The following is a 15,489-nucleotide window of genomic DNA, read 5'->3' on the forward strand; positions in this document are numbered from 1 at the left end:
TAGGTAACAGTGTGGGAGGAGACACTATTGCAGCAAACTTGGCCCAATCTCTCCCTTATAGTTTATTTTTTTTTTATTTTTATTTTTACACAGATTTTAAAAATTGGTTTAGGAAATTTCTTTTTTTATAAATAAATTTTAATTTTAATTTAAACTTTAAATTTTAATTTGAAAAGTAAATTAAAAATAAATGCCGGTAGAAGGTAAATAAGTTAAAATGTAGTTTAAAACTTTCCAATAATAATAAAAACAGCTCACACCTGGCGCAGGCCGGTGACCTGTAGCAGCTATGAGCTGTGAATAAATTATAATATTGATAAATAAAAACAAAAAACGAGAAAATTGGCCGAGGCAGGGCAGAAAAACGATAAAAAATGACGGAAAAACAAACCCGGGACAAAATTACAGCCGATGACCCCAAAAAACCTCTATAAAAACAATTTAAAATCTATGAATTTAGCAAAAATAATCAGGAAATTAAAACAATCCAGCCGGCCTTGAATGTGAACAAACGTATGTATGTATGTATGTATGTATATGTACGTACGTATGAAAACAAAAAAAAATGGCGTCCAGGTCACTTGTAATAAATGAGTTCCTGTATTATTTAGAAAATAATTGGAATTTAATTGAGAATGAAACGTTTATTAATAATATATCTGTATTTTATATTCATGAGGATATTGTAAATGCAATTAAATTGCTAAAAAGTGAATTAAATAATTTTAAAAGTGAAAAAAGTGAAAAATTGCGGTCGCGGGGTAACATGAAAATTGAGAAAATATTGGAATGTATATCGTTAATTAAACAGTTGAAAGAAAACAAATGTTGGGACAAATGTCCATTATTTGTTAGTTGTAATTTAAATAAAGTCCCAAAGTCTGAAAATTTGTTAACATTGAACTTTGAAACTATCAAACTAGAATTAAAAGATATATTGCACAAACAACAGGTCCAATTTAACAAAGTTATTGAAACTGTTGAAAATAATAAAGCTGATATTATTTCATTAAAAAACGTTATTAAAACTGCTGATATTAATAAACCAGAAGTAAATACATTGAAAAATAAACTAAATTCTAATGTTGTAAGTGACTACAGTACTGAAATGACAAACAAGGAGGGACAAAATAAAAATGTCAGTAGTTCTCTGTGGTCAGACATAGCAAAGTCAGAAGACAACAGTACCCCGTTCTCAACTGTAAACGGTAAAAAATCACGTTAAAATAACAACAATTGTGAGAAACAAAACAACTCAGAAGAAACCAGCTACAACCCAACAAACAACAAACAAACAGGAGAAACCAGCAACAACCCAACAAACAACAAACAAACTGGAAAAAAGACAGCTATGAAAATAATTGGTAAAAAAGTTTCAAATGATTGCAAACTGAAGGCAGATAAAATCTTAATGAAAAAATCTGTGTTCTGTTTAAGCAATGTCAGCAAGTGCCACAGAAATGATGTGATGGCCTACCTAACCGACAATGGTATCCATGTTGTTTCCTGTTATCCCATACTCAAACAACTCAATAAAATGGCACCAGCTTCTACAGCCGACGTCAATAACAATAATAATAGTCAAACTGAGAATAAAAAAACAGATGAAGAAGAATCCAGTACGTTTAGAGTTTGCATCGATAGCTCTGATTCTAAGAAAATGAAAGACCCTGACATAATGCCCCAGCACATTATAGTACGCGAGTGGCAATTCAATAAGAAACCAGAAACAATTGTCGATCAAACAAAAAAAGATGGATAAACAACATGTTGATAATGATGAGGACAGCAGTGATGATGAAAAAAAAGACAATTTAAATCCCAAGCAAACTACATGTAAAAGGTATGACAATTTTAAGACGTTGAATGATGAATATAAATTAATAAATAAAGATCTTGACAGCAGTATGTTTTTCAACTTAATGCATTTGAACATAAGAAGTTTGGTCAACAAAACCGATGAATTAGAAAGCTATTTGTCAAACAATCACATCAAATTCAATGTAGTTGCGATAACAGAAAGCTGGTTAAACGAACGTACTGAAAGTTTGGTTGGCATGGATGAATATAGATATGTAGGCAAAAATCGTCATGACAAACACGGTGGAGGGGTTGGTTTCTATGTCTGTAATGATTCTAACTTTCGAATAAGAGATGATTTAAATACCATTGGCTCGCCAAAGTTTGAAATGTTTGCAATAGAGATCATTAACAATTTTAAATCTAAAAATTCAATTGTGATGGTTAGTTATCGACCTCCAATATACGAAATTAAACAATATTTTAAAGAATTAGAATAAGTTTTACAAATAACTAGTAATGAAAATAAATTTGTTTATCTTTTGGGAGATCTAAATATTGACTTATCACCAGAAGTTAGCAGTATAAATAAAATTCAATTGAACCAACTTGTGACATGTTACAACCTCAAATCTATGATCACAGTTCCTACAAGAATCAGTAATACAAAAAAATCCACTATAGACATTTTGTTTACAAATCATCCAGAAAATATTATACAATGTGGTACCATTTTATGCGACCTATCAGACCACATCCCACTTTTTGCTTGCACTAATCAAAAAATAAATAATAAGACAGTTGCTGACGCTACATTTTCAAAATATTCTTATTCAACACACAGAATAAATAATTTAAATGAAGGTTTATGTAATGCCGATTGGACAAGTGTGCTGAGCTGCGATGATGTAGATGTGGCCTTCCAAAATTTCATCGACATCTTTCGGTTACATTATAAAACTTATTGTTCAGTGACCTCTAAAAGACAGGCTCAGAAGATGGCAAAAAACAAACCGTGGATAACTAAAGAATTTAAACAAATGTTAAAAAGGAAGAAAATGTTATATAAAAAATATATAAAGCACACATCGTCAGACAACTCTACAGCACTCAAATCATGCAGCAAATTATGCAACAAGATCAAGTGCCAGTTGAAAAGACAATATTATTTTAATCTTCTACAACAAAGCAATGGCGACAGCAAGAAAACATGGTCAATCATCAATTCTTTAACGAAACGAAATAACAAAAAAACATCAACAATTCAATTAACTTTAAATGATGATCCAATTGATAAACCTGAAACTATTCTCAATAATTATTTCATCAATCTGGCCTCAGATATGCAGCAATCATTTGTAGAAGACACAAGATGGAAAAATTATCTTCAAAATGGGCCAGAAAATTCATTTTTTTGTAACCGTGTTTCATCATCTGAAATCATTTCAACCACAAAACTTTTCAAACCCAAGACGTCGAGTGGTTACGATGAAATATCAACAAAAATAGTAATATCAACAACTAAATCAACAGCAACAATTCTTGAATATTTAATCAACTTATCATTTGACAAGGGCATCTTTCCTAAGTGCTTCAAGACATCCAAAGTTGTTCCAATTGCAAAAGAAAGAGGTAACTCAGAGGTTAAAAACTTTCGACCTATATCTTTGTTGCCTGTTTTTTCGAAGATTATTGAAAAATTGATGCACAGTCGTTTGATCAAATTTTTTGAAAAAAATAACATTCTTTCTAATCATCAATTTGGTTTTCGAAAAAACCACTCAACTGAAATGGCAATACTGGAACTGATTCAAAAAATTGGAGTCGCAAGTGAAAAGAAAAATTATGTAATTGGAATATGTCTCGATCTGTCAAAAGCTTTTGATTGTATTGACCATTCGATTTTATTACACAAACTTCATCACTATGGTATAAGAGACTCCAGTTTGACTTGGTTACAGACTCGTTGTCAAGCCTGGTGCCCACAGAGGTGTTGGGCCACGATCTCAACCACCCACAGCTGGTAACGCTGGACATGGCCAACAAACGAGCGGTGGAAAAGTCGTCGCCGCATGAAGACAACAAATTTTGAAAGATTTTTTTATATTCTTCGTTCAAAATTTGGACGTGCGTACGGTCCCCGGGGCGGACACTTGGGGAAGAATATCGCGGCAACGAAAAAACCGGTGGAGCAGAGAAGACTGCAGGTCGAGAGTGGCAGCGGCAGAAAAATTATAAACAACGGGAGCCAGCTGAACCACGCTAAGCAACCCCAGCCCACCAAATCGCACCGGCAGCTGAGCCTGGGACCAACCACTGTCGGTCACTTGAACATTGCAAATCGACGACAGGGCGGTGCGCAGGGCTCTGTCAAATTCGCCTAATTTAGAAGGGTCAATGTGTTTGGATGTACGCAGGAAGTACATCAATTTGGGCAAACTGAGGGCATTGCGGATAATTGTCAAAACATCATGGGCCGAAAGACAGGAAAGACGACCCAGGGCGAATTTAAGCTCAGAGAGTTTTTGGTCAAAAAACTTAATTTGATAATCGCCCTCGACCAAGGATGTGTCTAAAAAACTCAGTTCTGATGCACCAACTCTGGGTATTCCAGCCAGCGCATGTGGCACCTGAAATAAACTTTGGCAGTGAAGTTCGCACTTTTTAATGTTTAACTCTAAACCAATTGCAGCGGAGTAATGCTTCAGATATTCGTAGCTATCGGCCAGAGTTGGGCCGTCCGAAGCTATGCTGATATCATCCAGATAAGCGCAAACGAAAGTGGACGAAGCTTTCTCTAAGAGTGGATGAAGAGTTAGTGCAAACAGCAAAGGACCAAGGGAATCACCCTGCTGTACCCCCTCGGACGATTCTACAACCCAAGAGCAGTAGCCAAGGGAAGAGACTCCGCCATAGGCAGAATGGCAAAAATTATAGATATTGGGGCAAAAAAGTTTGACAGCCTCCAACATCAAGTCTCTTCTCAAGGCATTGAAGGCATTTTTAAAGTCCAGTTTCAGAAACCCCCATTGATTGGGGAGGTCGGTGACCAATCTTCGAACCGCATGAACAGCGGCCTCAGCGCCACTCTTAATTCCGACACCCAACTGAGTCGGGTAGAATTTGGTCTTGATTTCGACCACGACCGGGGCCAAGGCACATTTGCCGGCCAACCTCCTCCAAACGTTCCCGACCGCAATCGGTCTGACCCCTCCGTCTTTCTTATTTAAAGCTATTAGCCGGCCTCCAAAAAAGAACCGGCGGACGGAGAGTGGGCAAGCTCCAGAAAGGATCAAATTAATGAATTGGGTTAAGGAGTTCAGTGTGTCGTCGATTGGCAAGGGGCCTGAAAAAACATCCTTAAGGTGCTGGGGTCGTAGGCCATACAGGCTTCCAGAAGAACCGTTTTTGAACGATTTAACGGCCCTCAGCACCTCGGCGGAAGAAACGCAACCAGCCGTTGGTGTCAATGCGGGAAAGACCCGCCTGTCCATCGGAATTTTTGGGTGGATGGAACATAATTTATCGAAGGTGGCCGGCGAGCTCTCCGCCAGGCCCTCCGGCGAACAGACAAGTCTGACAGCCGAGGACAGGTTTCCCTGTTCAATACAAGAAGACACAGCGTTGATCCACCGATCGGGGTTGTGCTTTTGTGATTTGGCATTATTGAAACCAGGGTTTCAAGACCAATAGTTGAATATTCGCTTAGACGCTTGTTGACCAGATTGCCCTGGTTGACACGGCGACCCCCTCTGAAAGTCTTCTGTAAGACGTATGAGACAAAACAGTGGAGTCTAACCCAGTGAGCCGGGTCACCAGGGTCATTACAAACAGCCGTCAGCCAGGCGTTCAGATCATGTGCGAACTTCTCTCTGCATGGCTTAGGGATATGGTCGTACACCGGTACACATTTTAGCATGGCTGCCAGCTTGTCAAAAACACCAGAGTAATCCAGGTCGAGAGGATCACCGGACACCGATGCGGCCGTCGACCGTGTGGGCAACCCAGGCTTGGGGTCGGGTGCGGCACCGAGAGGCGAAGCAACCCTCGCGCCCGATGGATCAACTTTTTTCCGGGACCCCGAGCATTCCTGTCCTTTCACTTTACCTCCGTGCCGACATAACTTCCCGTCTGGAGTGCTTCTATAGTGGTTAAAGCAGACGGGGCACTGTTGTAACGTTGGAGCCATATGTGATTGAAAACAACCAAGAAACGAAGAAAAAGAAACAAACCAAGTGGGGTGGATGGATGAATGAATGGATAAACAAGCGAATGACCAAATGAACGGGCCAGTGAACAAACGAATGAATGAGTGAATGATGGGGGAATGAATGAGCTAATTACTAAACGGACGAGTGAGGGAAAAAAAGAATGAATGAGTGAGTGAATAAATGAATGAATGAATAAACAACCGAACAAATGGATGAATGAACGAATAAATGAATGAGTGACGGAATGAATGAACGAGCGAACGGATGAATGACTGAATTATCTTTAAATATTTAACCAGTGGAAAATATATATAACTTTTTCAACTTTTATTTATTTTTTTCTTTTCTTTTTTTTATTGATGAATGAATGAGTGAGTGAACAAATTAGTTGATGAGTGAATACAAAAACCTAGGTATCAGTGTGGGAGGAGACAACTATTGCATCAAACTTTGGCCCAATCTGGGTTAGGGTTAGGCCCCTTATTTTTTTTTACACAGATTTTAAAAATTGGTTTAGGAAATTTTTTTTTATAAATAAATTTTAATTTTAAATTTTAATTTCAAAAGTAAATTAAAATTAAATGTCGGTAGAAGGTAAATAAGTTAAATGTAGTGAACTTTCCGATAATAATAAAAACAGCTCACACCTGGCGCAGGCCGGTGACCTGTAGCAGCTATGAGCTGTGAATAAATTATAATATTGATGAAAAAAACAAAAAACGAGAAAATTGGCCGAGGCAGGGCAGAAAAACGATAAAAAATGACGGAAAAACAAACCCGGGACAAAATTACAGCCGATGACCACAAAAATCATACGTAAAAACAATTTAAAATCTATGAATTTAACAAAAATAACCAGGAAATTAAAACAATCCAGCCGGCTTTGAATGTGAACAAACGATGTATGTATGTATGTATGTATGTATGTATGTATGTATGTATGTATGTATGTATGTATGTTTGTATGTATGTATGTTTGTAAATAATTCGAATTTGTGGGACGACGAGTCGTTAATTTGTAACATTTGTAATTTCTATACAAATGAAGATAATGTGTCTGCTCTCAAAGTTCTGAAAAGTGAGTTTGACAACTTTAAAGATGAAAAATGGAAAAAAGTTTGCCGAAAGGTGCCACAAGAAAGAATGATAAATTAATTGAGTGCTTTGTAATTTTGAAGGTGATGAAATTAAATAATATTCTTGATAAATGCGCAATTTTTGCCAGTGCAAATATGAATAAAGTGCCTTCGCTGGACAAATTTGTGCAAATAAATTTTAAAAGTATTAGAAAAAAGCTAAAAGAAATGCTCGATATACAACAGGTATGTTTGTTTACAACACTTGACAACCATGCTAAACAAATATCGACGCTAAAAAAACATGATAAATAATGTAGCGCCTAACATTGAGAAAGTTTGCACGAGCGAGTCAGTTATCAAAAACAACGCCATTGTTCCTCAAGAGGTTAACCCAACAACAAATGATACTAGAAGCAGCAACAACAATTCCACTAACTCCAATCTGTGGTCAAATGCTGTGTTGATGCCGACAGAAAAAATCGAATAACCTTTCACGCTGGTTAGATCAAAAAAGAGACCGCGAATAACTAACAGTCCTGAGATGGATGAAAGAAACGAGGTTAGCAACAACAACAATGGGATAACTGTTAATAATAAAATCACAAAACCAACAAAAAAAATTATTGGTAACAAAAAGAACGACGATAACTGCAAAATCAAGGCGAACAAAATGTTCATTAAAAAATCGTTTTTCTCAATGAGCAACGTTCAGAAATCCCACAGAAATAACGTCATTGATTATTTAAAATCTATTGAAATAAACGTCATCTCGTGCTACCCAGTCGTGAAACGCGCAGATACTTCAACAACTGACAACACCAGCAATGACGACACAGAGTCAACAATGTTCAAAGTGTGCATTGAAAGCTGTGACGCTGCCAAAATGAAAAACCCCGACCTCATCCTGCAGTACATCATCGTCAGAGATTGGCGTTTCAATCAACAGAAAATAAACGACACCAATAACAGCAAGCATGGATGATGAAATTTTTGCTTATGTTAATGATGAAAATTATGACAAAAACCTTGAAAACTTGTGTAAAATTTATAATGTAATGAATTTTAATTCAGATATGACCACACTTAAGAGACATTATAAAGATGATTTGTTCCACGTCCTTCATATAAACATAAGAAGTTTACTGAACAAATCAGATGATGTTTATGAATTCTTGCAAGAAATAAATTTAGAGGCAGATATCCTTGCAATTACTGAGAGCTGGCTCAATGATGATAACGAAAATTTAATAAATATTGACGGATATACATTTGAAGGCAAACACCAAACGAGAAAACATGGAGGAGGCATTGGTTTCTACATCAAACAAAATCTTCATTATAAAATTCGTGATGACATAACAAATTTAAATGATGAAATTGAATTTTCTGTTGTAGAAATCTTGAATAAACCTGCCGTAAAAATGTTTTAATGATTGTGATCTATCGACCACCATCGCATGATGTCGAATCTCTCTAACTGTTTAGATCACATTCTACTAACGACCAACAATGAAAACAAATCGATTATTCTGACAGGAGACTTCAACATCGATTTGTCGAATGCAAACAACAATAAAAATAAAATAAATTTCTTACAGCTTTTGAACAGCTACAACTTACAACAAACAATATCTACTCCTACAAGAATTGAATTCAACCGACAATCCATTATCGACAACATTTTCACAAATATCTCTGAAAGCATTGTAACATCAGGAGTTATTACCCACCATCTTCTTGATCATTTGCCAATTTTCTCCATTTTTAATCAAACAAAAAATGTGCAACAAAAAACGAAGATAAAATACCTTCAGAAAAATTTTCATACTCATCTAAACGAATTAATGATCTGAACGAACGACTTCGACAACAAGACTGGCAAGCTGTATACAACAACAAAAACGTTGATGAAGCATTCCAAACTTTTATAAGTTTTTTTCAAAAATGTTTCTATGAAAGCTGTCAAATCACCAATCGTAAAATCATGTCGAAATCGTTAAAAGACAAACCGTGGGTCACTTCAGAATTGAAAAACTTAATCAAAAAACGAAATAAAAGCTACAATAAATATATCTTAAATCCCAATCCATATAACTTAAATAAATTCAAAAATTTCAAAAAAAAACATGTTATAAATTAAATAGAGTTTAAAAAAAATTATTACTACTATCTTCTTGAAAAATATAAAAAAGACAGTAAAAAAACGTGGGCCATCTTGAGTGATTTGAAAAATGGGAAGAACATACAAAACAGGGTGCACCAAATAACGAAAGAAGATTCTGAAATATCAGGCCCAGCAAATGTTTTGAACAATCATTTCATCAACTTAGCACCAAACTTATTGCAGTCGATCACACAAAACTCCCACTGGAAGAATTATTTTAAAACGTCTGTATCAAGTTTATTTTTCTGTAGATACGTCACAGCAAATGAAATCATTGCAGCAACAAAATCTCTGAAGCAAAAAACATCAAGCGGTTTCGACAACATACCATCAAAAATCGTCGTCTCCACAATCCATTCAACTGTTTCTGTTTTAGAATATTTGATAAATCTGTCCTTCGAAATGGGTTCATTCCCAAGTTGCTTCAAAATTGCAAAAATAATCCCTGTTGAAAAAGTTTAAAAAAGTACAGATTTGTCAAATTTTCGACCAATAGCACTTCTGCCAACCTTTTCGAAAATTTTGGAAAAAATCATGCATCAACGAATGAGTAGTTTTCTACAAAAAAACAAAATTTTATCAAATTGTCAATTTGGCTTCAGAGAAAAGTACTCAACAGAACTAACAATCGTAGAGTTGATTCGGAAAATTGGTTTCCATGCCGAATGTAAGAAATATATAATTGGCACATGCTTGGATCTATCCAAAGCATTTGATTGCATCAACCACAGCATCATGTTGAACAAGCTTGAAAAGTATGGCTTCAGAAGCACGACACTCCAATGGCTACGAAGTTATTTGACCGGCAGAAAACAATTCGTTTGTATAAATAACTAAACGTCTGGCATGCTCAACAACAACCATGAACCATGGTGTCCCTCAAGGTAGCATCCTGGGTCCGTTGTTGTTCATCCTCTACGTGAACGATTTACCAACTGCATCAACGTTCTTCGATTACATCATTTACGCGTATGATACAAACGTCTTCAGTAGCGGCAAATCAATCAACGAGCTCATTGAAAACACAAACGAAGAGTTGAAAAATATTGTCTGTTGGTTTGAAGCTTATAAACTCACGATCAATTCATCAAAAAGCCAGGTAATGATATTTTGGCCAGTTCAATACCTCGACTACAAAGAACCCTACAAAATCAAGTTAGATGATGATACAATTGAGGAAACAAAACGCTTGAAATTTGTAGGCGTATATTTTGAGTCAAAACTTTCGTTCAAACATCACACAAAATATATTGCAAATAAGTTATCAAAGACAATAGGAATGATAAATAAAGTAAAATCATTCCTTCCTAGAAAATGTCTGAATTTGCTGTACAATTCTCTGTGCGCGCCGTTGATAACTTACTGTAACACAATCTGGGCGTCATCGTATCACGCAACCACGATGCCAGTAGAACGTTTGATGAAACGAGCAGTTACAATTGTGACAGGATCCATACGAAAAAACCACAGTCAACCGCTCTTCAACATAAAGCGAAATTTAAATTTTTCGAAGTTGAACATATATTTTGAGAACAGTTGACGAACAGATTGCCAGAGTTGTTTCAAGATTATTACAGGATGAAAAAGCAATCTCTAAAAACCAACAACTTCGTCTCCAACAAATCGAAAACGAACATCATGTTTTCACACATGTTCTCTAAAGGGCCAAGAACTTGGAACGAAATCGTAAACAACGGTTTCGATGTTGATTTCAATTCATTGCATGGTTTTAAAATAAAATTGAAGAACTATCTAATTAAACATACGTGACTGTCATAATCTTACTCACAAATACTATATTTTATCCTGACATTGAAAACATATAAAACTTTTTTGTTAAAAACTGCCAATTTTTACTTATTTCTGTTATTCTATTTATACTATTAAATAATTTTTGCTATATGATTCATGAAATAGAATTATTATTTTATTTACTGAACATTTTTGTTTAAACACGGAACATTTCTGATTAGGTGGCCAGGCCATACCAGATGAATTTCTATACAAATTCTATTATGGTCTTCCTGCTTTCTTATTATTTTTGAATATTGAGAAGCAAATAAAATTTTGATTCGTTTTGTTTCGTATGTATGTATGTTAAAACCAAAACATGATGGGTGACACTGAACCGTCAAACATCAAGTAACAAATGGATTAACACTTTGATTTGTCGTTAATTGCACATGTCGGCATTCAGTTGGATATTTTCAAGCACACAGACACGCAGGAACCGCTGCAACAAGCACGAAATGTGGTTAGTTGCGAAAAACAGTTCTCTGCTGTTGCCTGATCTGACGCTAATCATTTTACATATTGCCTTAAGAAATTTAAGGGTGTTGGGGTCCATCGGGCCGAAAACCTCGATACATATTGGCAAGACTTCCATCGAGGGGAGGGCGTTCCCATATTTTTTCATTTTCTCGTCCGCTGTCCTGGCCGCGGCCAAACCGCATTCTTTACTTGTCAGGTTTACATATCGTTCGGTAAGGGTGCCAGGGACCGTAACATCCCACGCCAAACATCTACCGGCTCTCCAAGTTATTAGTGTGCATCCGTCCGGGCGCCTACCATCATGTATGTATGTATGTATGTATGTATGTATGTATGTATGTATGTATGTATGTATGTATGTATGTATGTATGTATGTATGTATGTATGTATGTATGTATGTATGTATGTATGTATGTATGTATGTATGTATGTATGTATGTATGTATGTATGTATGTATGTATGTATGTATGTATGTATGTATGTATGTATGTATGTATGTATGTATGTATGTATGTATGTATGTATGTATGTATGTATGTATGTATGTATGTATGTATGTATGTATGTATGTATGTATGTATGTATGTATGTATGTATGTATGTATGTATGTATGTATGTATGTATGTATGTATGTATGTATGTATGTATGTATGTATGTATGTATGTATGTATGTATGTATGTATGTATGTATGTATGTATGTATATATGTATGTATGTATGTATATATGTATGTGTGTATGTATGTGTGTATGTATGTGTGTAGGTATGTATGCGCATGTATGTTTGCAAAAAGAAAACAAAAAGCGACGAAAGATGAAGCAACTGAATTGATCGACGCGTGAAAGGATGAAAAAAGCGGAAGTAGAAAATTAAAAACGAGAGAACGAATGACAGGTTGACTGATTGGTTGACTGATTGATTGACTGATTGTTTGACTGATTGGTTGACTGATTGGTTGACTGATGGATTGATGGATTGATGGACAAAATGCTGTAAGAAAGAACAACTTGACAGAAATGCGTCAGCATAATACCAATGAAGAAAAAAACTAGAAAAACAAAACAAAACGAATGAATAAAAAAATAAAAAAATTAACAAAATAAAAAAATGATTAATTCAATTGAACGAACAAAATGAATAAAGTGAACAAATGGCATTTTGAGTAAATGAGTTAATAAATAAGCGAGTTCCGCAATAATTTATTTTCTTAGGAATGTCTTTCCCGTCCATGAATGATTGTTGCCCGCGAATGCTGAGTTGTTCATTGATGAATGCCGCACTCACATGCGCCGTATCCTTTGTTCGATTGATTTTTAAAGACGTGTAGGCTGACTTGAAGACGCTCGCCAGGTGCTGCGGATGTTCAGCCGCTCGCCAGGTGCTGCGGATGTTCAGCCGCTCAAATGCAGCCGATGACGTCTAGTAAAAATCGATCCAACGACAAATTGAATCGACTGTTCATAGCGATAAATAAATAAATAAATTTTGAAGACGCAGGTGTTGCGGATGTTCAGCCGATCTGAATATTCATGCATTACTTCTCATCCTGTCCTAGCCACGACTTCAGTTCAGTTGAACAGAAATGTACAAATCAATTACCATCGGCAGTTGGCAACATTCCGCACCTGCGCCTCTCCAACGAGACAATGAAGAGCGGAAGTCAGGATGGAGTTGTAAAGAAAAAGAAGTTTTTAAAATTGTTTTGAAATAAATTTCTTATTAGAAACATAATATTGATATATATGTTTTTATTTATACTTAGCACTGTTACGGTGTCCTATAAATACAAAATGAAAATTTGCACCAACAGATCGAAATTTGGTAAAGATAACTAATATATATCCCAAAAAGTTTTTTAATGAAATGTTGAAGTTGTTGTTGTCGGGCATCGTGTTGATCAGTTGTCTGGCTTTGACAACTTGTCTGCCGCCAGCTGAGCAGGATGAGCCTTCCAACCTGCCTCCAGCGGTCCAGTATGAAGGTCCACCTCCCTCTGCAACACTCAATGAAAAGGCTGTAGTTAGTTTGGCACACTTGAAAACTTTAAATAGAATTTGTTTCATGAATGTGCCGGTAATTTTTTCATTAACTTTTTCTCTAGGTCTTTATTATATAACAATCAATTACAAATTATTTGTCTAAATTAAAACTTTACATTTAGAAATTCCTGAAACGTTTTGGTTATTTGAGAGAAAGCAACGACAATAATCTTGTGAGTGCTGAAGAGGCCATCAGATCAATGCAAGCACATGCAGGCTTGCTACAGACAGGTTCAGAGAGCTTTTTATTATTGTATTCTAAATTATCTAATAAGAAATACCAAAAATTGAACTGGTAACTCATATCTAACATTCTGAAAATAAGAATAAATAAATAACAATTAATTAAACTGAGCAAAACGCGTGAAGGCACACTTGATGAGGCGACTATGGCAAAGATGGAATCACAGAGATGTTCCTTCCCCGACGTGATGACAGCCGAAGATAAAAAGAAAAGATACTCTGTTGTTTGTTAGTAGCAATTTTTTTAATCATTAGATGTTTTGCAATCTACATTATTCATCTCATATCCTAAATATTGATATTATTAACCACTACCAACTTATATGCTCAAAATAATCAATTGTAATAATTTTAATTAATGAATGCTACTTTAAATGTTCATAATAAAATTTGTGATGATGTTTTCAGCCAGGTGGAGAAACGAAACTTTAACTTACGGAATTTTCAACTACCCCAATTGTACAATCTACACAAATGATCAAATTGATGCAATCATCGCGGAAGCTGTTAATGTAAATTTTGAAATGATATTGTTAATAAAACTTTTTAATTATTCAAGATTCTTAAAAATTTAAGGAATGGGTTAAGATTGACCCGTCGTTGAACATTACTAAATTCGTTTCCGGGACTCCCAAAATAAACATCAGTTTTGTCTTTTTCGATCATTCTGATAAATACCCATTTGATGGGCCTGGTAAGGTTCTAGGACATTGCTTTTACCCTGGCACAGGCCAAATGCATTTTGACAACTCGGAATGTTGGGGTGATGGCACGAATGGAAGTAAGAATTCATTACCAATCTTTTAATACTAACGTTTTAAACCATAAGTTGTTGTATTTCAACTTTAATTTTATGCGATTTGATGCAATCAATTTATTGAAATGGAAAAATCAAAACTTTTTATTATTTACATTTTAGCTAAGAATCTAAAATACGTAGCAATACATGAGCTTGGTCATTGTCTTGGCTTGGGTCACTCAAACGATTCGTTGGCAATTATGAATGCTTATTACCCCTCAAATAATACTCAATGTAAGCCTGCCGCTGATGATACTGCTGGAATTCAATCAATGCATACGACGGCGTCTCCTTAAATGAATAAATTGTCCAAATAATGATGAAAATTGACTTATGAAATATTATCTTAAATAATTAGAACTCACAATTTCTTAGTAGTTAGTTGTAATAAAATTACTGCATGCTTCAACATGTGTTCAGATTTTTTTATCGAAAATATTAGCGCGAACATTGAATTAAAAAATTATTTGAAAAAAATGATGTTTATTAAATAAAATTTTTAATTTTTATTCCAAACAACCTCAGAACAAATTTTTAAAAATATTTTTGAAAATCTCTATATTGGACTGGAACATTTGTATTGAAGTTTATTTTTTTAATCTCTCTTCAAATAATTAGTCTTAAAAGATTCTAACTAAAATTTAGCCTCATTTACAAAATAGTGTTTTTAAAATTTGTTGTTATATAAATAATTTTTGTATTTAAAAAAAACGGGATTCAACGGTTCAGGTCGCGAATAAAATTGATTTCAATTGTACTTTGGCATACGTCGTCCTTCCTGGCCGTCCGTGAGTTGTCTGTAACTGTTGGTTGCTGGGTATCATTTTATAATTGTTGTTTGAAACATGTAATAAAATGTAAAGTGCGCTATCGTGAGCA

General features: G+C 35.2%; 5 protein-coding genes across 5 annotated transcripts; 4 read left to right on the forward strand and 1 right to left on the reverse strand.

Moving 5' to 3' along the window:
- Positions 1-565: 565 nt before the first annotated feature.
- On the forward strand, positions 566-1,762 carry HELRODRAFT_169278 (hypothetical protein; the record flags this gene model as incomplete). The annotated part of the gene is made up of 2 exons (XM_009015117.1): positions 566-1,208; positions 1,299-1,762. The coding sequence occupies 2 exons, from the start codon at positions 566-568 to the stop codon at positions 1,760-1,762; spliced, it is 1,107 nt and encodes a 368-aa protein (XP_009013365.1).
- A 904-nt stretch (positions 1,763-2,666) lies between these two features.
- HELRODRAFT_169279 (hypothetical protein) lies at positions 2,667-5,989 on the reverse strand (the record flags this gene model as incomplete). The annotated part of the gene is made up of 4 exons (XM_009015118.1): positions 2,667-2,740; positions 4,118-4,239; positions 5,059-5,399; positions 5,474-5,989. The coding sequence occupies 4 exons, from the start codon at positions 5,987-5,989 to the stop codon at positions 2,667-2,669; spliced, it is 1,053 nt and encodes a 350-aa protein (XP_009013366.1).
- A 603-nt stretch (positions 5,990-6,592) lies between these two features.
- HELRODRAFT_169280 (hypothetical protein) lies at positions 6,593-8,520 on the forward strand (the record flags this gene model as incomplete). The annotated part of the gene is made up of 5 exons (XM_009015119.1): positions 6,593-6,605; positions 7,060-7,139; positions 7,190-7,333; positions 7,728-8,009; positions 8,179-8,520. The coding sequence occupies 5 exons, from the start codon at positions 6,593-6,595 to the stop codon at positions 8,518-8,520; spliced, it is 861 nt and encodes a 286-aa protein (XP_009013367.1).
- Positions 8,521-11,503: 2,983 nt separating this feature from the next.
- On the forward strand, positions 11,504-13,235 carry HELRODRAFT_169281 (hypothetical protein; the record flags this gene model as incomplete). Its single annotated transcript, XM_009015120.1, has 2 exons — positions 11,504-11,721; positions 13,085-13,235. 2 exons carry the CDS (start codon positions 11,504-11,506, stop codon positions 13,233-13,235), a joined length of 369 nt encoding a protein of 122 aa, XP_009013368.1.
- A 157-nt stretch (positions 13,236-13,392) lies between these two features.
- Positions 13,393-14,906, forward strand: HELRODRAFT_169282 (hypothetical protein; the record flags this gene model as incomplete). The annotated part of the gene is made up of 6 exons (XM_009015121.1): positions 13,393-13,548; positions 13,691-13,799; positions 13,938-14,039; positions 14,220-14,323; positions 14,388-14,592; positions 14,731-14,906. The coding sequence occupies 6 exons, from the start codon at positions 13,393-13,395 to the stop codon at positions 14,904-14,906; spliced, it is 852 nt and encodes a 283-aa protein (XP_009013369.1).
- Positions 14,907-15,489: the final 583 nt, after the last annotated feature.

Source organism: Helobdella robusta (genome assembly GCF_000326865.2).
Source record: "Helobdella robusta unplaced genomic scaffold HELROscaffold_15, whole genome shotgun sequence".
NCBI lineage: Eukaryota > Metazoa > Annelida > Clitellata > Rhynchobdellida > Glossiphoniidae > Helobdella > Helobdella robusta.